Raw genomic sequence first — 22,091 nt, forward strand, 5'->3', positions numbered from 1 at the left:
GAGCATCTCTACCAGCTATTGGTTACTGATACGTAACAGATTGCCCCAAAACTTAGCAGCTTAAACAATAATCAACATCTAGATCTCACAGAGTTTCTGTGGGTTAGGAATTCAGGAACAGTGTCTTAGGTGGCTCTGGCTCAAGGTCTCTCACGAGCTGCGGTTAAGATGTTGCCTGGGACGTCAGTCATCTGAAGGCTTGACTGGGGCTGGAGGATAGACTTTCATGAAACCCTACTCGTATGCCTGGCTGGTGGTGGTTTGTTGCGGGATGCCCATCTCCTCGCCCCCTGTACCTCTCCAGAGGGCTGCTTGAGCGTCCTAGTGACATGGCAGCTGGCATTCCCCAAAGCAGATAATCCAGGAGAGCAAGGCAGGAACTATAATATATTTTGACTTAGCCTTAAAGGTCATACTCCATCATTTTCATGATATCCTAATTAGTGACACTGGTCGGCACAGCTCAGAGTGGGAGGGAACTATGCCAGGGCATGGATACCAGGCACTGAGGATCATCGAGGGCCATCTTAGAGGCTGGCTATCATGTGTCAAATGAGATAATGCATGTGAAGCTCTTAGAGCCGTGCCTGGCACGTAGTCTGTGCTCAGTAAACATTAACCATCCTTAATGAGCGTCCCGGCTCTGCCCTAGACCTGTAGGATCGGCATAGCAACCACTGTCATTCAGTCATTCAACAAATATTGGGGACCTCTGTGTGCTAGGCACTGTTCTGGGAGCTGGGGAGACAGTTGTAAACAAAACATAGTCCCTGGCCTTAGGAAACTCACATACACAAACAGATCCAGAACGTCCTGCCAGGCGGTGCTGCGTGCTGTAAAGAACCACAAAGCCGGGTAAGGAGAGAGAGGGTGATGAAGGAGGGGCTGCATGTCTTTCCCCAGGAAGCTGGTGCAAATGTCGTGGTGGCTCAGATTCTGACCTCGGATAAAGCCCTCTCACACCTATGAGCCCATCCTAGCACCCCAGGCAGGTAGAAGTTATACCCATTTACACCTGAGCTGGGGTTGAACAGGCCCAGAGAAGAGCTGAAATGAGCTCTGAGGCCCCAAGGAGTCAGGATTTCTCCAAATACAGAGGTTCTCCAAGTCGGATGCTCAGCAGCAGCATCCAGGGAGCTCGTTAAGGTGCAGAACGTTGTGACTCACTAGGTGTGGGAAGAGGCCGGGGATCTGCGTCTTAAACGCACACCCCAGGGGACTGATGCAGGGGACTGATGCAGGGGACTGATGCAGGGACGAGCAAATGCAGCTGAGAGCCCCTGCTCTGACAAGGGTCAGAAGAGGCTCCAGGTCCAGCCTCAAGTGATGGGCAGGGCTTAGCCACACGGAGAGGAGGGGAACAGGCTGAGGCCCCAGACACCAAGCCATTTGCGGGGGTGAGGGGGGTAGCGCACAGCCTGACCTGCAGGGTGGGTTTTAGGGACACACTGGTCAACTTATTAGATCAAGTGTATCTCATGTCGTCTATTGAAGAAAAAAAGGCCACAAATTATTTTCAGCTCCTCCCATCAAGAGGGAGCATTTATTTCTCCACCCCCTGAATCTGGCTTAGTGACACGCTTTGGTTGAAGGGACGTTTGCTGATGTGGTCCAAACACAGCTTGCACGTTGGGATCTGTCCTCTCTTGTTGCTTTTTGAAACGCCAAGACCACCACGCGGAGTTGGCGCTGAGCCTGTTGGAAGCTGAGGCCAGATGGAGCGGAGCAGAGCTGAGCCATGGCAGCCGGGGGTCCGAGGGCCTGCCTACTGGAAGCGGGGCTGCAGCAGCCCCTCCCAGGCACCCACTGCCTGCAACCGCCCGAGGGACCCGGCTGAGCTCAGCCTGAACTGCTGACCAGTGAATCGTGAACTGCTGAGCGCTGGGGTTTGTACTGCGGCCAAGGCTGATCCAGCCTAGTTACTAGGAGAGAGAATTTTCCTGGCAAATTTCCCTTCGTCATGGTAATTAACACTACCTGTCCGACAGATTAACTCCAAGCTGCAGACTTAGCACACGAAGCTGCATTTCTTGCTTAGTAAAATCCAGTGTGGGGCTGGTGGCCCTCCTCTGTCTTGTAGCTGAGGGAAGGCCTGGCCTCAAGGTGGTCGTGGAAGGGAGAGACAGGGATGGAGGCCCACCCACTCTCAATTGCTTCAGCCTGGAAGTGACTGCCGTATTTGTCACTTCTACGCACACACCATTGCTTGGAGCTAGTCATGTGACTGTAAGGGAGGCCAGGGCACATGGGGGAGCACGTGACATATTTGGTGATGCCCACCTTTGCCACAAGGTGTTAGTAACGTTTTAATTTGTGTGGTTATCTGTTTAACCTGTCTCCTCTGTTAGACTGAGTCCTTGGGGGCAGGGACCGCATCTGTGTCCCTCTCGCATGGTGCCTGGCCTACAGTCGGCATTCAGTATAGTTGTCCAATTGCTACGTGAAGGAGTCATCGGGCCAGCCACGATGCGAGCTTTTGTGTTTAGCTCCCAGTTGCAGAGAAAATCCCCACTTAAATCTCTAACGGTCCCTCCCTCTGGTAATATGTACGTATTACACTTGACATTGTGAAACTTCCCTACAATGATCATTGAATGAACATAAATAGAACAGGAAAGTCCCCACCAGTTGCAGTCAGGTGTGTGGCTACCTGCACGGCTGGGCAAGAGTGGATTTTGCATTTTTACGTGGCAGTTTTCACGTGGCTGCATCCAAGTGGCTTGTCAAGAGTTCCTGCTTCAAGGCAAAACCAGGTGAGTCATTTTCTCTGTTGGTGGTCTTGGGCGAGTCTTCTCCTCTCCCCGAACTTCATTGCTCTTGTCTGTAAGATGACAAGAGCGTCTACCTCATAGGGTTGCTGTGAGGAGTAAGTGAGTCTCTGTGTAATGTAGGTCCAGGGTGGGCACAGTTCATGCCGCTTGGCAGCCCCTATCTTCTACGAGTTTGCTTCCCTTGGTCTACAGGTGCCGGGAAGGACCTAGCTTGTGAGGGAGCTGGGACAAGGTCTGTTGGAAGCTGGAAGGAGGAAGGAGAAAGGTTGGGGGCTGCCCCATGTGACCCTACACACAGCTGGGCCCTGTTTCAGGCAATGCTGGGTGCATAGCGATGAGGCTGACTAGTTCCTGTCTATGTCAGTTAGCGTTTGCTGCATAACAAAACACCCCAAAACTTAGTGCCTTAAAACAACAATCATTTTATTGAGCTCATCCTTCTGTGGGTCAGTGGGGTGGTTCTTCTGGTCTGGGCCAGCCTGACTGACCTCTGCGTTTGCCGTCAGCTGGAGGGTCGCCTGGTGCCTGGATGATCTGGGATGGCCTCTCTCACATGTCTGCAGTTGGCAGGCCGCTGACCGGAGCATCTCAGTTCTCCTCCTCATGCTTTCTCCCACTCTCTCCTCCCTCTCTGAATCTGATTTTGTTCAAGTGTCACTCCCCCCTCCTGACACAGGTGACATGAGCCTCAGGGAGGCTGCCCCCACCTACAGCTGGAGGATGGGCATGATTAATTAGCCACTGCATTTCCCTCAGAGGCGATTGGGCAAGAAAGGGCACGTGACCCAGTTCTGGCCAATAGGAAGTTAGGAGTGCTTCCAGGAAAGCTTTCCTCATCCCAAGAAAGAGCTATGGGGACCAGAACGATAACTAACTCTTACTGAGGGCTTCTGATGCCAGGCATTTATTCTAAGTGCTTTACATAAAATAACTCATTGAATTCTCACGAGTTAGGTACTATTATCCCTCATTTTACAGAGGAAGAATCTGAGGCACGGAGTGGTTAAGAAACTTGCTGAACGTCAAACATCTAGCGAGTGCTGGAGCCAGGATCCAATTCCAGGCAGCCTGACTCCAGAGTCCCGAGTTCTTGAGCAGCACAACGCCACCCTCCTTCTTCCTCTGGTCCTTGATCTCTCTAATGTGACACCGGGGACTGCTGTGGCCATTGCACCAGCAGTCACCTGGGACAACAGAGCAGAGAGACAGGATGAGCGCAGGGAGCCTGGGTCCTTGCTAACAGCTCTGAGAGCTGAATCGGCCTGCCCTGGAACCCACCCCGCCTGCTGACTTCTTGCTTTGTGTGCAATACATTTCTTTCTTTTTCAAGCCACTTTGACTTGGAGTTTCAGTCACTTGCAGCCAAAAAGTACCCTGAGACACCACTGCTTCCAGAAGGAGCAGCGAGAGTGTGGGAGGAGCTGCTGGGGCTTCTGTTCTCACGACCACTCAGCTGAGGCTGGCACACAGGCCTCCTGCCTTTCACTGGGGCTCGTCTCGGAGGCAGAAAAACTGCTAAGAGATGGGGAGGAGAGGACAGAACTGTCCAGGAGGAATAAAAGCATTTCACAACTCCTTTATTAGACACAAGGTAGAAATATAGACTCATGGCATCAAAAACCCGTAGTAACGATGTGGGTTCCTGCACCCCAAGGATCCCCAGAACAGGGCTTGGGACTTTCCGGGAGGCCAGGGTGCACACTGCCTAATCCTGTTGCCCAACTCTGGTGCTCAGGTCAGGGCTCACAGAAGTAGACAGGTCTGGCTCCTCATTCCAGACCATTCCTAGAGTTAGGTGAGGAACAGCCTCAGTTTACACTCTTGATCTCCCAGCTCAAATCCTTGGCTAAGGCCTGGATGGAGAATCCTTTGGCCAAGCGGACAGAGCTGCTGGGGGCACCACTCCCAGCACGACCTGGGCTCTGGAGCCCTAAGTGGCAGGGGAGAGGCCTGGAGCCTTTGGCACAGAGATGCTTCCCTTTCTCTGAAAGGTGCAAGATACAAAGGCAGCTGGTTTGTTTGCAAAAGGGACCGTCCCATGACAGAGGTGCCTGGGCGCCAGCACGAGTGGATGTGGACACCTGCACTAAGTGTGCCCAGGGTGGACACTGCCCTGTGGGCATGGAAAAGTGCTGTCAGCTCTGTGAGCAGGAGTTTCGTCTCTTGTATTCACAGCTGTGTTCCCAGCCCCCAAAACAGGGCCTGGCCCTCAGCGAGCTCCCAAGAAGGACTTGCTGAATGCACAAGCGCGTGTGCACATGCGTGGGACCACACACGTGTGCACATGCCTCCTCCCTTCTCCCTCCTAGAAGGCACTTAAGGTTTGGCTCAGTTCAAAGCGGCAGGAGAGAGCTTGCAGACGCCCCACACTCAAGCCACTGTGTGCAGCTCAGAGTCTCGTCGGGTAGCACTAACCATACAGACCCGCTTCCCTTTCTCCCTCCTCCAGCCCCGGTCCACTGGGGACCACCTGGTCAGTCCTCCAGAGGTGGGATCCGGATGGGACCGAGGGCGTCGGGTTCTCCCGCAGCCAGGGGTGCAGCAGGATGCCCGCAGCTGTGAGCCGCTCGGCTGGCTCCCGTCGAAGGAGGCAGCGGATCAGGCAGCGGGCCGGGGCTGAGAGGCCCGCAGGCAGGACAAAGACCCCGCGGCGGATCTTGCCAAAGAGCAGGATGGGCTCTGAGTCCTGGAAGGGGTAGTGGCCGGCCAGCATGGTGAAGAGCACCACACCCAGGCTCCAGACATCTGCCGCCTTGCCCGAGTAGGATGGCCGCGAGCTGAGGATCTCCGGTCCCACATAAGCCGGGCACGCGTGCTTGTCGCACAAGGAGTCGTCTGGCCCGCTCAGCACACAGGCGTCCTCCAGGTTCTCCAGCACCAGCTTCGTCCTGTGGTGGGAGAGAGACAGAGGGGTCAGCTCCAGGGGGACCACCCCTGCCACCACCCCACACTGTACCTCTGAATGGCACCCACTTCCCGAGGGCCTGCTCGCACTGGGCAAACATGAGCCAGTCCTGTGAGGCTGGGCGATTGATCCTGTTTTACAGATGAGGAAGCCCAGGCTCAGAGAGGGTAAGTGATTTCTCAAGGTCACAGAGGCACTGAATTTGAACTTGGCCTCTGGGAGGAACACATTTCCCAGCAGTCCCTCAAGGAGAGGGCCGAGGGGGCTGAGGGCATGAAGCCTCTCTTAAAGCAGATGAGAACTTACACTGCAGGCAGGTAATAAAACAAGAGAAGTAGGAAGTGGAGACTGTGCCAAACATCGCAGCACAAACCCTGCCTGACAAGGCACCACTGACAACATTCCCGTCAGCCTTCGTGGAGCGTCCGTCCACTGTGTACCTGACCCGAGTGAGGTCCGCTACCTGACACATGTCATCCCACCCTCCCACAACCTGGGGGAAGGCTACAGCCATGTAGCCATGCTACAGCCACAGGGCGCGGGGACGGGACGGGAACCCTGGCTCTCACCTGCTCAGAGCCAGCCCTGTGAGCCCCTCACCTGGTCCCCGAGCTGGCTCCATGGTCCCATTTTTTCCCAAGAGAAGCCAGAAATCATATTTTAATGAAAAAGTCTCAGTGTTTGAAATGTTGGCAACCAATTTCAATTAAAAACAAATGAACTTGGGACCGGCCCAGTGGCGCAGCAGTTAAGTGCGCACATTCCACTTCTCTGCAGCCCAGGGTTCACTGGTTCGGATCCCGGGTGCAGACATGGCACCGCTTGTCAAGCCGTGCTGTGGCAGGCGTCCCACATATAAAGTAGAGGAAGATAGGCATGGATGTTAGCTCAGGGCCAGTCTTCCTCAGCAAAAAGGGGAGGATTGGCAGTAGTCAGCTCAGAGCAAATCTTCCTCAAAAAAAAAAAAAAAACAAATGAACATGTATGTGGAGCAAAACAAAAAGGGTGTGTAGCCCATTTGCAGCTTCTGCTATAAACAACTCCCTGGAGCCCTCCAGGGTACTTTGATAAGAAACATCCTCTTCCCACTGCTATTCATCTTATTCCTACTTCCTGGGTGCCTACTGGCATTTCCCAAACACTGACCGATCCTGTGAATCGCAGCAAAGGCGTGTGTGTCTGGGGACAGGTGTCAGCATTCTCGGCCCATTTTACAGATGGAGAAGTCAAGGCTCAGGCAGGTGAAGCAGTTGTTCAAGGCCAAAGAGTAGGTAACAAGTAGAGCCAAGATCTGAACCCAGGTCCGTCTGACCCCACTGTCCTTCTACCCACAGTGTTTCTCAAACTATTGCCTTGAAAAGAGAAGGAAGCGTTCTCTCACCTCGGGGAGGCCTGGGGTTTCGTCCTCACCCTAAGCTCAAAATGATTTGAAGTTGTGATTAGCTTAAAAATCATTATAAACTTTACATTCTACTTCTTCCTAAAGGCATGTTCATTTTGGTATAAAATGTAGAAGGAAAGAGAAGTAGATAGAAAATCACCCTTAGGCAAACGTGAGAGCAATAACGGCTCCAGGCAAGATGGATGGCTGCTAAAATCAGTGGGCGAAAGTCTGAGGATAACCAGAGGATTTATATGCGTAACTTCAAAGTAGCTTGAGGGACTTGTTAAGTACAAGGTATTACCCCAGGTACTTGTTAATTACAAAGGGTAAATTAGGAAGCTTACAGTGGAGAACGTTAGCAGCCACACCATCCATCCAGGTTGACATCACAGCAACAGGTGTCAACATCAGGGGTCTCCTGCTGTGATGTACCAACAGGGCCTCTCATTTCTGGGGTGTTGTTGCCAAAAATGTACAACCTCAGTCTAACCGTGAGAAAAATGTCAGTCAACACCCAGTAGAGGGCATTCTACAAACTAAGCAACTGGCCCTCTTCAAAAGTATCGAGGTCAAGGAAGACGAGGGGAGACAGAGGAACTGTCTGGGACCGGAGACAGGACGTCGGATGCGGGGGGCCGGATGGGATCCTGGCCAGAAGAAGGACCTTGGTGGGAGATTAGTGAACGCTGAATCAGTCTGGGGTTTAATTAGCAGTACTAGATCAAGGTTAACTGCTGAGCGTGGATGGCTGTACCATGGTGATGTGGGATGTTAACATTTGGGGAAACTGGGTGAAAGAGATACAGGAATTCTTTGGACTATTTTTGCAACTTTCCTGAAAGTCTGAAAGTATTTCAAAATAAAAAGTTTTAAAAAGTGCAGTGGGGTCACCTTCCTCCCTGTCCTCAAAAATCCTGAAATGAAATCGATGCTCCTGCTGGGTGTTCATGTGGACCTGGTGGCTAGGGGCGTCCCCGACACATCGTGCACATCCCAGGAGTCTAGGGAGGGGACAGGACGCAGGGTCTCCGTCTGTCCTCGGGTTCCAAAAATCACTGATTCTCAGTTTCACAGAAAAAGTTCCAATGCGGTGAACTTCAGGGCCTGTTTTGGCTGCTGTCTGTGACCTTGAAATCCTGGAGACATTGTGACAATCCAGCCCTCTCCCCTACCAATGGGGAAGCTGAGGTCCAGAGACACTGGGCACCCGGAAGCAGGAGTGAGCCCACCCCGGCCTCCCGCCTCCCAGAGCGCATTAGGACTTGGCTCTGGAGTCACATCTGGGGTCAAATCCCAGCTCTACTCTTTGTTTAGCTGTGGGGTCTTGGGCATTACTTGACCTCCCTGGGCCTCAGTTTCCTCCCCTGCCACATGGGGACAATAACAGTGCCTGGCTCCTATTTGTAGGGATCCAGGCCATGTCGCCCAGTGTAGCCCTGCTCTTCATCCCCATAGGCAAGCCTCCATCCGCAAGGAGCTCCAATAGGAGAGGGTCAACCTTTTCCCAGAACTTGCATGAGGTCCTCCGCCTTCCCGAACCTCAGTTTCCCCATGATGGCCCACTCTCCGGTGTGCCTGTGGGTGAGGTCTCTGTGGCCACACTTACCTCTCACGGTCAGTGAAGACAAAGCGACGCAGCTGGAGATCTCTCAAGACTAGACCGTGCTGGTGGCAGTGCGCCACAGTGGCCGCCATCTGGCGGAAGAGCGCGGCGGCCTCGGGCTCCGGGAGGCGGCGGCGGCGGCGCACCAGGCTGTGCATGTCCCCGTGGGGCCGCGGGAAAAAGGCGTAGAGGTGGCGCGTGCCCGCCAAGACCTCGGTGGGCCGGGCCACGTGCCCGTGGCGGGGCAGCCGTGAGTAGGGCTCCAGCACCGCCAGGGCATCGCAAACCGGGTACACCTGTGGGTGGAGCACAGCGGTGAGCAGAGGTGGGGACCGCATGGAGCCTGGGGCTGGCCTTAGAAAGTCGCACCAACCCTTTAGAAAGATGCTAGAATAGAGAATATTTTGGAAGGGGGCACCTATTTCAGAAAGTATGTCCAGAAGGGACTCTGAGGAAGTGAGCTGAATGAATCAGAGATGCTCCTCATGGGATAAGCCTTCAGGTGGGGGGCACAGGCAGTGCAAAGGCCCTGAGGCAAGAAAGAGCTTGAGCTGCTCTAGAAACCCAGCCAAATACCAGTATGGCTGGAATGGGGTCGGGTGGGAAGAGGGGCGGTGGTGAGAGGGGTGTCTGGAGAAATGTGCTAGGGGCTTTATGGTCATTAGACAGACACCTCGCCATAGCCCTGAGAAGATGCTCAGAGAAGGAAAGCGACTTGTTGCAAGCCACACAGCGGCAGGGCTCGTATACGCACTTCGGTTAGTCTGACTCTAAACCTTTTGCATGTTATCTTGGCTATGCCACAAAGAAAACAAAAATAAACAAAGCATAGACACATTTAATCCATGGGGGAAAAAATGTCAGCATATGTCTTAAAAAAAAAAAAAAACAGTTGTGGTGGCATGGAGGAAATAATTCAAAAACAGAGACTTTTTTAAAAGTTAGGTCAAGCACATCCCTGCCTCTGTGCATTTGCGCTGGCTTTTCCTGCTGCCTGGATAGCCACAGGGCTGGCTCCCTCAATTCATGCAAGTCACTGCTCCAGCGTCACCTCCTCAGAGAGGTCCCCGGACCTCCCCAGCTAAAATCGCCTGAACCCCTAACCCCTTCCCTTCTCTCCCAGCTTCTAGCTCGTTCTGCACAGCCGCTTTATGATCACCTGCTATGTTTTACTTCTTCACTTGTTTATTGTCCGTGTCCCCCACTAGAACGTCAGCTTGATGAGAGCAGAAGTTTATCTATTTCTGAACCACGGCGCGGGGCATGGCACACGCAGGTGCTCTCTGAAGGCTGGTGGAATTAATGAATAAGGCGATAATCTACAAAGACACGATGTTGCTCTCTCTACACACTGACCAGAAAACCCTGGGCGATGTGGAATTGGCAGGTCACCCTTGCGGTTCACGCTGGTGTGGGGACCAGCACATCCCAGCAGACTCCCTGAAATGCTGCGGAGTAACTGGGGCCACGTGAAAGCATGCTTTGTCATTCCTCTCAGCGTGGACTTCCCTCCCCAGTGGGAACAGGAAAGAACCTGTGAGGCTGCAGGAAGGGGACCCAGAGGCCAGGGGTTCTTGAGAGCACTTGGGGTCAAGCCCTGGGGACCTGCCTCAGGCAGCCCAGAGCCCAGGTAAGGCTGGTGGCTGGACCATATGCCCACATCTGTCCCCCTGCCCCCCCTCAGCAGGAGCTGAGGCAGCCGCTGCTGCCCCCAGTCAGAGGCTTAAGTCCTTCTGCCTCTCTGTGCATCCAAGGGGACCCAGCCCCCGTCCTGCCCCTGTGCTTGTGCACCTGGGTCTCCCCTATGTTCTCACCCCTGCCCTTGTTCCAGCAAGAGGTGCACGGCTCTGGGCTCAGTCCGCCCGGGCCCAATCTCAGCTCTGACACCTCCTGGCTCTGTGATGTGGCAAGTAACCTCAACTTTCAGAGCCTCAGTGTCCTCTATCTATAAATCAGGCCCAATAATAGTAACCGCCTCATAGATTGTGTGATGATTAGAAAAGATTATGCACACTAAGCAATCAACGCAGTACCTGGCGCACAGTTAACACCTATCATCCTTTCTCATCTCTCATCTCTGTGCTTTTGGGCTGCGACCTGCCAGTGTCCTGTGTGGTTGGATGCTCAGGGGACCTTGACCCTTCCCATCTCCTGATTTCTACAAAGAACCCTGAACCTTGCCCTGGGAGCCAGGCTTCCTGCACGGCCCTTCTTCCCTCTTGACCTCAGTCTTCTCATCCATAAAAAGGCCACAGGGTAGGCCCAATGATCTGCAGGGGCCCAGGACACCTGACTCCACCACATCTCACCCTTCCCTTGTGCACATGTCTTCCAAGGTTCCCCACAGCCCCGTGGGAGCTTCTTCCTAACGCGCTCACGCCGGCGGCTGCCAGCCTCCTCTCCTGCCCGTCTGCACACCCTCTCCACTCTGGCCAGAGGGAAGGCCTCTCCATCTCTGAGCGCCATGCTCTCTCCTCTGGGCGCTGCCCGGACCTCGCTTCTCCCGCTTCTCCTGCTAACTCCTACTCAGCTTTGTCTGACTCCCCCCGCCCCACGCCCCCCAAATACAACAGAGGAGAAGCCACTGTGCTCTCAGGGCCCCTAAGCTCCACCCCTGCAACAGTTATCACACTGTGGGGCCTATGCTCTGAGTTACTCCAGGGCTGGGACTGTCTGCTTTACCTCTCTGGTCTCAGCCCAGCCCAGAGCTTGACCGAGAGCTGGGGGCTCACGGGCTGCTTCCCCAATAAACACAAGAATAAATTAATATAAGACCCCTTATATTATATCTCATATATTATATTATATTATATTGCCCCTGGCAATCCTCTGGAGCCAAGACCCCTCCCAGGCCCCCTGTGACACTAGGGGAGAGTGGCCCCGAGGGCAGGTACCTTGCAGGTGTACTCGGTTCCTGTGGGGCAGTGCAGGGCCCGGTAGGCCTGGCCATCCTCCTCAGGCTCCAGGAGGACATAGGGCCCAAGCCGGGAGGCAGTGGTCCCCACAGGGGCACGGACTGGAGCAGGGGGTGGGCTCAGGGCCAGTGGACAGGGGGGCAGCCTGGGCTGGGGCCCACTTCGAGCTTGTTTCCGGGTGGGACCCTCGGTGTCTAGGTCATCGCCCAACTCCAACCGCTTCTTCCTGGAGGGGGCACCCGCAGGAGCAGCCAGAGGGGTAGCTTGCATCTAGAAAGAAGGAGAGAAAGGCACTAAGTGAGGCTGTTTGGTGGTCCTCTCTTCCCCTGCTGGCAGGAGGGTACATTGGCCCAGCCGTTACAGAGGGTGATTTGCAGTGTGTATTAAACTAACAAACGCACATAGCCTTGACTGCATGTCCCACTTCTGGGAATTTATCCTCCAACTAAAATGCTTGCCAAAAAATTAAATACGTGAAAGGCTGTTCATCAGAAGAACCTTGTATCTAATAGCAAAAGGCAGGAAATACCCACAAATGTCCAGAAGTAGAAAGCTGGTTAAACATCATGGTATGGCCACACAGTGGAATACTATACAGCTCTGAAAAAGGGCCAGGATGCTCTCTACATGCTGATGTAATGATGCAAGTACAAAATTATTCCTGCAGCCCATGTGACAGAAAGAACTTAACATCCGTCCTTAGGGGACTGGTTGAATAAATTATTCTTCATCCACACGTGAAACAATTGCAGCCATTCAAAAGATTGAGGAAACTCTTTATGTGCTAGTTGGAAAGATCTCCAGAGTGAACCGTTAAGTGAAAACAGAAAAAAAGGTACAGTGGAGAGATGGGCTTGGTGGTTGTGAGAGGGAGGAAGAGAGACTTTGCACTCAGTCTGTTGAGTGTTGTAGTGTAGGCAGCTATTAGCTATGAGGGGGAGGGAGGCACGGAGGAAGGGAAGGGTAATGAGGGATGATGAATGAATGAGGTAAGCCCTGAATGTACATATGAATGAACGCTCTGGAATGGATATGTTATCAAGGGAACAAATCAGGCTGCTGAACAACACACCCAAGATGATCTCATTTATGTAAAACCCCCACCATCGGGGCCAGTCTGGTGGCGCAGCGGTTAAGTTCAGTTAAGTTCGCACGTTTTGCCTTGGTGGCCCCAGCTTCGCTGGCCTGGATCCCGGGTGCAAACCTATGAATGAACCGCTTGTCAAGCCGTGCTGTGGCGGCATCTCACATATAAAACATAGAGGAAGTTGGGCACGGATGTTAGCTCAGAGCCAATCTTCCTCAAAAAACAAAGCCCCACCAGCTTATACAATGAGGTATCTCCATATTGGTGTATATGTAGGTGTGCAAATGCACAGGAAAAGGTCTGGAAGGATCCAGACGACACTGGCCACAGGAGCTCCTGGCCTCCTGGAGGCTGCGAGGGCAGGAAGGGATCTGGTAGGGAGGCAAGGGAATTTTCAATTTCAGTATTTTAAAATGAGGATTCTGCCTTCATTTATTGTTTGAGTATTTCAAAACAGACAGAGTGTATGTCTTCTTTATCTACTATTGCCCGATGGCCCAGGAGCTACCCGAATCAGAGTCCACGGTGAAGTCAGTCCCACAGGCGCCTCAGTTTCTCCCGGGGAGCAGGGGGTCGGTCACTGGCCCCCAAATTCCTTCACTCAATTGTGGAGGAGGGACCCCCGGTGCAGCTGTATCACTGCGTGTGTGGTGGGTGGAGGAGAGGGCAGCGGCAGTCAGCGTAGAAAAATTCTCTCCAGCACCCATCTGCCCATTCAGGCTCCAGATGGGGGACAAGGAGCTCGGGTGTCGGGGTTCGAGGGAGATGGACTTCCGCCCAGGTAGAGTCCTTCCCACAGTCCCAGGCAGGATCAACAGGGAAACACACTCAGAGTCGCTTCGCACACCAAGGACCGCCTCTCCAGTCACGCTGCTCCCAGCTGCCCCGGCTGCCCTGGGAGGAGGGAGCCCCCACCCGAGTGCAAGCCCATGTGCCTTGATGGTAAGAATGCAGTGGGCGTAGCTGTAGTCAGATACTCCTGGGTTCTGATCCTGGCTAGAACCATCCTGGCTGGGGAGCCCTGGACAAATTCTTCAACCTTCCTGAGCCTCAGTTCCCTCATCTGTAAAGTGGGAACAGGATGCAAAGCCCATAGGATTTTGGTGATGATGAAATGAAAACACTAATAAATTCGAGTGGCCCTGGTGCAGGGCAGGCGTCAGCAAATGGTCACTACCGCGGTCTGTTACTGTTATTATTGTCATTCATGGCTGAAGACGCTTAAGTGCTACCCTTGAGAGGCTCAGAAATCACCCCAGGGTCGAGGCTAGGATGACGCCCCTCACCTCCAGGGCTGTTCTGAGAGTCACACAGGATGATCCCTGGCTGTGTGGCTGCTCTGTGCCCTGAGAAGCACGGGACTCCCTGGAGAGGCTCTGGGGGTGGGGGGACCCACATCAGCACTCAGGCTGCTTGGCCCCATCCATGCCGCAGAGCCTGCTTGGTCTGGGATAAGCTCCATGGGACAGATGGGGTAACTGAGTCTGGAGATCAGCAAGGCCACACTGCAGGACTGGAATCTCTGCTGCAGGCTGGAGGTGGCCCCTAACATCTACCTCTTGCTGCTCCCTGACACCCCCCAGCACGGAATGAGAGCGAGTCATACCAAACACACACACAACCCAGGGCAGACAGGTGTACACACGCCCCCCAAAAACTCACTTTGTCCAAGCATCCAGGGCAGAGAGGGACACACATATTAAGCGACATACACTTCACCCTCCAGGGCAAGCGCACAGGCACACACCACACAGCCCTCCATCACACTCACGACCGCACGACTGATACCAACGAGGCCACACGCACAGTCTGACACGCCCCCCCACCCCCACCCCGCGGAAGGCAGTTGGCGGCCTCGCCCCGCCCCCGGCAGCCTGGCTCCTCTGGTGCGAGCTGAAGCAGCGGTGTCGTGTCATGGAAAGAAGGTTCAGCGGAAACCGAGGGGTGCTGGGAGGGGGGCCTGGGAGGGGGTGAGGCAAAGGGCAGGAGGCTGGGCCCCAGGCTGGGAGAAGGGGCGGACCTGGGCCCTCGCCCCCTGCACCGGAGTCTGCAGGTACGGTACACACTGTCAGCAGGAACAGAATGCACGCGCGCCCGGTCCAACGCGCAAAGCCGGAGCTGCACCGCGCCGGCGTCGCGCATCCGGCGCGCTGCATCCTGGCTCGCACTTGCAGTGCACCCGTCCCAGCCCCCACCCCGGGCACCCCAGCCCTGCCCCGACCGTGTCCCCGCACAGCCAACACCTGCCACCAGGTGTCCAGCCCTTCCCACAGCTCGCTTGGTCCACGGAGACACAGACCCCCGAAACCCATCCCCACTCGGACCCCACAGGCTCACGCGGACCCCCGCAGATCCCTACAGACACACCCCCCACAGTGACACAGATCCTACACGCAGTCGCCCAGTGCTCCCAACCAGGCCCCCCGCACACAGACCTCCCGCACCAAACCACACAACTCCTCCTCCTCACACTCACACAAAACAGACAATCGCACACCCGTATCGGGGCGACACCCGGACACTTCAGTCTCCGGCCCCCTCTGCCCCGGGGACACAAATGCCACTCTCCGAGGGGGCGCACTCTCGCCCCAGCCCGAGTCGGCCACCCTCGGGCGAGTCCAAGCCCTGCAGGGCCGTGTCACCTGAGACCCAATGGGAACACTCAGCCCAGGTCGGCCCTCGGACGGCGGGATTTGTTAAAAGGTGTGTGTGTGTGTGTCTCCCACGCACCAACCCGCAGCCGCCCCGCGGCTCCCGGCTCCCCTGCGCCCGCTCTCCGTCCTCTCTCCGGTCCCCCGCCGGGTACCTCGCTCCCGCGTGCGCGGGGGTCCTGCCGCCGCCCAAGCTCGGAGTCGCCGGGGTCCCCCCAGGCGGCCGGGGGCCGGTCCGTCGCGCCGGAGCTCGGGATCCGGTGGAGCTCAGCCCCTGCGCGGCAGCCGGACGCGTGCGGAGCCGCCGGCGCTTCCGCTGCGAGTGTCGCGGGGACGCCGGGCGCCCGGCTCCGGCCCCGGCCCGGGTGATGTAAACCTGAGCTAATCAGCCGCCTCCTGACGCCCTCGGGCCCGAGATTGCACCAGCCGCCGCGCCCCGCCCCTCGGGGTCACCGCCGAGCGCGCCCCGGCCCGGCCCCGCCCGCTCGCTCGCTCCGCGCGCCGCCCGCCACCCCTGGCCTCTCGCGCCCTCTAGGGGTGTCTGGTCTCCACCCCCGCCCCTCCCGCCCCGCGCCCGAAGTTTGAGCGCAGACGCCAGCTTCTGACGCTTCCTATCACCTCGGAAAAAGCATTTTGCTTTCCTGAGCCTCAGTTTCCCCATCTGTGAAATGGGAAGAACACCCTCCTCAGGAGGGTGCTGAGGGGAGAGAGCAAACCGGGACAGTTTCGCAGGTGCTTCCCCGTTTGTCAAGCACTTTCCCACCCACCGTGGCTTTATTAAACCTTTAGAAGAACGCAGGGCGGGCAGGAAGCTCCATCTCCCCCCATTCTACTCAGGGGCACCGCTTTGCGAAAGCAGCCCTGGGGTTTTGCAAAGAACACAGGCTTAGGAGCCGGCTGTGGGCTCAAAAGAACCAGCGCTGCGCCCTGGGGAGGCCGGAGGTCCCGTGGGCTTCACAGCACTCATTTGACAGAGGCCGTGCAGCCTGGTGGTGAAGAGCAAGCATCCTGCAACCAGCCTGCCTGAGAGTGCACCCCACCTCTGCCCTGACCCATTAGCTACCTCGGGAAAGCTACTTAAAACCCTGTCTCAGTTTCCTCCTCCGCAAAATGGGCTTATGATAGTCCTCACTTCATACGTTGTTGCTTGGATTAAATGTCAATACATGTGAAACGCTTAAAACTGTGTAGCGCATCATAGGTGCTCAGTAAATAGAGCGGAGACAAGGGAGGCTCAGAGAGGGGAAGGTGCCTGTCACAGGACTCACAGCCCAGGCCTCGGAGGCCCTGGTGCCACTTGCTGTCTGGTGGAACATCCCTGTGCAGCCCCAGGGGTCCAGCACCTTTCTTGGAAATTCCTTTTAGATCTTGATGTCTGAATTCACCGCTGTCAAAAAATAACTCCTCCAGGCAGAGGTTGGAGGGAGGCGGGTGGAGTTTTGTTCCCTGGCTCCAGGGAGCCAGAGACCAGCTCGCCTGCATCTCAGAGCCCTCAGGGCACCCCAGGGGCTTCTGGGATCTCATCTAACCCGGTGACCCTCCTGCCAGGAGGGATGAATGAACTCACCTTCCACACTGGGAGGCCGCGCAGCCCAGCCGTAGGGTTGTCTTCTGTGCACCTCTGTGAAGCCAGCACTGCCTGGGTTTGCTCCCACGTTCCTAACTTTGTTTCATGCTGTGCCAGGCCCTGCTCTAAATGCTGGGGACTCCGCAGTGACAAGTCAGACCCATCCCTGCCCTTGGGGGTCTTATAAATCAGTGGGTAGACACATCGTTATCAAGAAAATAAAATCAATAACCGAGATAATTTAAAATAGATTGTAAGCATCATGTATTTCCTTTTCCTTTTTTTTTTTTTTTTTTGAGGAAGATTAGCCCGGAACTAACTACTGCCAGTCCTCCTCTTTTTTGCTGAGGAAGCCTGGCCCTGAGCTAACATCGTGCCCATCTTCCTCTACTTTTATACATGGGACGCCTACCACAGCATGGTGTGCCAAGCAGTGCCATGTCCACACCCGGGATCTGAACCAGCGAACCCGGGGCCGCTGAGAAGCGGAACATGCGAACTTAACCACTGCGCCACCGGGCCAGCCCCTAAGTGTCATGAATTTTCTTGAATAAATGGGAAAGGGGATGTTTAAACCAAGATCCTAAGGAAGAGAAGGAGTGCAAAGATATGAGGGGAGACAGAGAAAAGGGAAGTGCAAAGGCCCTGAGGCACTTAAGGAACCATGAGATGGGCACTGTCACCTTCATTCTACAGATAAGTCAAGAGGAGGGGCTTACCCAGCTTGTTGTAAGAGGCAGATTTGAGATTCAAACCTGGGGCAGCTACCTCTAGTGCTCACGTTGTTCAGGGACAGTTCACAATTTTTGCAAGCTGGTGGCCTCCCCCTAGACTTGTGGGGATCATCACTGGAACCGCATCCTAGGCTTAGACTCCAGGTTTGGGAGCCTTGTTACAAATAGGGGTGTCAAATCCCAATTCTCTAGACCAACACTTTCCAATAGAACATAAGGTAAGCCGCATATGTGGTTTAAATTTTCCAGTCATGCATTAAAAGAGAATAAAAAGAAATAGGTGAGGGGGCCAGCCCAGCCCCGGAGCTGAGTGGTTAAGTCCATGTGCTCCCCTTCAGAGGCCCAGGGTTTCACCCGTTCGGATCCTGGGCGCCGACACGGCACCGAATGTCAGACCATGCTGAGGCGGTGTCTCACACAGCACAACCAGAAGGACCTACAACTAGAATTTACAACTATGTAGCAGGGGGAGGCAGGGCACTTTGAGAAGAAGAAAAACAGAAGAGACTGGCAATAGATGTTAGCTCAGGGGCAATCTTTAAAAAACAAAAAGGAACAGGTGAAGTTAATTTTAACAATATATTCTATTTAGTCCGATGTATCTAGTATATTATCATTTCAACAGATAAAAAATTATAAACGAGATAATCTAAATTTTTTTTTCATACTAATGTCTTCAAAATCTCACGTGTGTTTTACACTTGATTTGGACAAAATCAGCGTGGAAGCTAAATTGTCAGTGGTTAAAGTGAACTCTTGTCTTACCAAAACAATTCCGTTGGGTTTAATGGAAAAAATATGCTACCTGTTTTACAATTAAAATTCAATAAAATGGAAAGTTCAGTTCCTCAGTCACAACCAGCCGCATTTTAAATGCTCAGGAGCCACAGGTAGCAAATGGCTACCATATCGAGTAGCACAGCCCTAGAGTGAGAATTCCTGGCACACGGTCTAGGGAGCAGAGCAAGGAAGCGGAGAGTCTGAGGGGTCTACAACATAAGTGCCACAGAGCCTTGAGCCTCAGTTTCCACATCTATAGGATGGGATTGATTATACCCTCTTTGCGTTGTAGTCCTAAGGATTAAATGCATGGAGGCAGCCTCTTGTTACAGTTAAACCACATTTCGTGGATTCAAATCTTACCACTTCTGAGTAGCAAGATTTTGGGTAACTTACTTAAACTCTCCATGCCTCAGTTTCCTCATCTGTAAAATGGGAATGATAATAGCACCCCCCTTCGTTGGTTTGTCATGAGGATTAAATGACTTAATATTTGGGAAGAGCCTGGCATACATAAGCACTTGTTAAAGGGAGAGAAAATAAATGGTGACCAACTCCTCCAAACTAAATGCAAAAATGTGCACTTTCCTGGGTCGAGAGTCTGGCTTTCATGAATTCCCTTCTGTCCAGGCTGAGAAAGCCCCTCTACCAGGCTGCCTGAGCCCAGCAGGCTGTGTTTCTATTTGCTGTAGCTCTGCTGACCCTCAGCACTGAGAGGAGGAACTCGGAGGGCTGAGCTCCACGGGAGGAGAGGCGGTGGGAGTCCGTGGACGGCCATGTGAGCGGCCACGCCTGCCTCCTTCCTTTCCAGCCCCTCGCCGGTGCCTGCCTAACGCCTGAAATTCCACCACTGGTGTCCTTAGAACCTTCGACTTCGTAAATTCTCCCCACGAAGGTAGAACGACACCTTGGAAAGAGTTCTGGTTAGATCCAGGTCTGGCTGAATCCACTGACGCTGTGAGATGGTGGGCAAGTCACTTCCCCTCCTGGGGCCTTAGTTTCTTATCTGTACAGTAGGAAGAGAGAGTTGGACGAGTCAGTGTTTTCTGAGATGACATGTCCAGCAGAGGGAGGATGCCAGGGGGTCGGAGCATCTCAAGGCTCTATTAAACTTTGAATCATACGGTGACACCCGTATCTCCTTCTGATTTTCTTCCTGCTCCTCCAGTCCCGAGGGGAGGAAGTGTCGTTTTACAGCCTCTCCACCTTTAACGGCTCACTTGTTCAGGAATAAAGAGCAACTCAGAGCCTTCAGCAAGAAACAGGATTTTACTAGGTTCAAAGAATCTTATTTGGCTTTCCTTGTATTTCATTTTATGGTGACTTCCTCCTTATGGGAAATGATAGTGGTTTCCCATTTGAGGTCAGTATCTAAATTTTCCATTTTAATTTTATTTACCTAAGTTTTTTAAAATGAGCTGATTGAGAGAAAAACACTGAGAAACTAATAATACAGATGCGTAAATGGATTTGGGCCAAGCAATTTGGGAAAGGCAGTGGGTGATTCAGGAGTTGCAGGCCTAGGCTCCTCTTGGGGAGCCCTCATCAGGACACCGGGCACCCCCCGTTCACCAACGATTCCCAGGGGCTTTGCAGAACTCCCTCAGCATCTGAATCTGGCTCATGCAGGAAAGGCAGGAAGCCCTGTGCCTGGGCACAGCATCTGCCCAGAGGTGGCCCAGGGGCGGCCACGGCCCTGCTGGGTGAACCAGGTCGGCCCTGCGGGCCTGGGTTTTCTTCACGAAGAATGTGATTCTCGGGCCCGTGGATCCAGCGTGGCCCTGTGTGGGTGCTTCCTCACATCATCCCGCTCCATCCTCACCCCTCCCACGAAGTTGCTGTTCTCGTCCCTGGAGACAGATGAGGAAACTGGGGCTCAGAGAGGTGACATCACTGGTTAAGGAGTGAGGCGGGCAGTAGGATTAGGAGCCTGTCTAACTGGCTCGAAGTCCAGGTGGTCTTTGTCCACTGTCTTAGGACCTCCTTGGCCTGTCCTAATTGTATGACACTGGGCAAGTCACTTAGCTGCCCCGAGAGCCAGGGCCCTTATCTATGAAGTAGAATTGATAGTGGTATCCTCCTGATGGGGTTATCAAACTGCTTGTTGTTATTGGGAACTGTTATTGGATTAAATGGAGCGTTAAATGAGTTAATAGAGGTAAGGCGCTTACAAGAGTTCCTGGCAATAGTAAGCACTCGGTGACAAGTGGCCAGTACATCCACGGAGCCCAGGCTGCCGCCTCTACCCCGACCCCTACCTCCCCTGTTCCCTACCCCCCAACACTCACCTCTTGAGAGCTAAGGGTGAAGGGAGAGGTGGGGACACATCTTCTGAGTGTGCCCCATGTGGCAACCTGGGCTGTCCATCTTCTTTCTCATGTAATCCTGACCACAACCCTGTGGGCTGAGGATGAATTTACGCTCTTTTCACAGGTGAGAAAACCACGTGTCAGACGGCAGAAGTAGCCCACGCAGGGTCACACAGCAAGTCTGGGGTTTGAACCCAGGTCTGTGTGGTTCCAAAGCCCATTTTGGGTGAAAGTTCTGGGGAAGTCCTACGCCCTCCTCAAGGGGGAGGGGTCCTCGCCCCAACCTGAGGTGGAAGGAGCTAGAGCTGGCAGGAGGACTGCTGGGTTTCGGTTGTGACCTTGCCTCTGACAGTCGGGTCACCTTGGGCTCTCGAGTACCTCTCTGGGCTCAACCACATAATTGCTGCTTTGAATGTGTTGGATGGGGCTCCCAGAACTTCCCGGGATCCTGACTCCGTCCCTTACCTTCCAGCTGGGAGGCGGAGGGAGCCCCGGATCCGCCCCCTCCGACAGAAGTTGCAGCTGACCTGCTGAGTCATCTGATCCCGGCCCTGCCTGCCTTCCTTCCTGCCCGCTCCCTGAGGCCCTGAAGCCACCAGGGCCAGGGAAGGAAGGGGATTATGTGTGTTCAATCCAGGGCACTGTCCAGCCCTTCCCTTTCTGAGAACAGCTTGCAGGGTGCAGGGTGGGGAGGTGCCGAGGTGTTCAGCTAGCAGCCAGTTGCATCAGAAAGCCTTGCGCAAGGGGCCCTCCTGGGTCAAGCACAGAGCCTTGCCCTGGCCCTTACCCCCACAACCCCCCGGCCCCCTGGGGTGCCAGAGTGAGAACCTTAGGCCTTGTGGGGGACACTCAGCCAGGCCTGGCCCCGCGAGAATGACTTGGGGAGGGTGAGAGGATGGAGGGGAGGGTTTGGGGCGGGTGCTGCTCCTCTGCCTGGACGGTGGGACTTCAGGCTGGAAGGTGCTCCTTAAGGAGTCCAGAGCCCAGCCACCCACTTAGTCCCTCCCTGACCCTGACTGAGTCCTGATCCTTGACTCTGGTCATAGACTGAGCCCTATTCCCTGACTTTGGACTCTGACTGAACTCTGACCTGAAGCCTTGGACATAGTCTGAGCCCTGATCACTACCCCTAGCCAGGGCTCAATCCCGACCCTGGCCCCAAACTGAGTGCTGACTCGGTCACAGACTGGCACCCAACTTTTCCTGTCCTGACCCCTGACTTGAATTCCAGCTCCTGCTCCTGACTGAGTTATAGCCCTGCAGACAGACTTAGCTCTAATCTATTACCCCTCACCCCAGGCCCCAGATAAAGCCAGCTCTAGCCCCAGGCCTGGTCAGAGGCACTCTCTCGAGAACCAAGAGAGCGGTGCTCAGGCACAGGCATC

At 54.4% G+C, this 22,091-nt stretch overlaps 1 protein-coding gene across 4 annotated transcripts; it reads right to left on the reverse strand.

Moving 5' to 3' along the window:
* Positions 1-3,197: 3,197 nt before the first annotated feature.
* Positions 3,198-21,315, reverse strand: TRIB3 (tribbles pseudokinase 3). 4 transcript variants are annotated; one of them, XM_046678146.1, is made up of 5 exons: positions 21,172-21,315; positions 20,686-20,801; positions 11,558-11,848; positions 8,667-8,959; positions 3,198-5,659 (listed from the first exon to the last, which is right to left on the reverse strand). In XM_046678146.1, exons 3-5 carry the CDS (start codon positions 11,846-11,848, stop codon positions 5,182-5,184), a joined length of 1,062 nt encoding a protein of 353 aa, XP_046534102.1. In that variant the 5' UTR covers positions 20,686-20,801; positions 21,172-21,315; the 3' UTR covers positions 3,198-5,181. The 4 variants fall into 4 exon arrangements, with proteins under 4 accessions (XP_046534102.1, XP_046534101.1, XP_046534100.1 ...); XM_046678145.1 differs by having other exon boundaries at positions 20,686-20,820; positions 21,172-21,313; XM_046678144.1 differs by lacking the exons at positions 20,686-20,801; positions 21,172-21,315 and adding an exon at positions 15,472-15,705.
* Positions 21,316-22,091: the final 776 nt, after the last annotated feature.

The sequence above is a fragment of the Equus quagga genome, chromosome 12, assembly GCF_021613505.1.
Source record: "Equus quagga isolate Etosha38 chromosome 12, UCLA_HA_Equagga_1.0, whole genome shotgun sequence".
NCBI classification, from domain to species: Eukaryota; Metazoa; Chordata; class Mammalia; order Perissodactyla; family Equidae; genus Equus; species Equus quagga.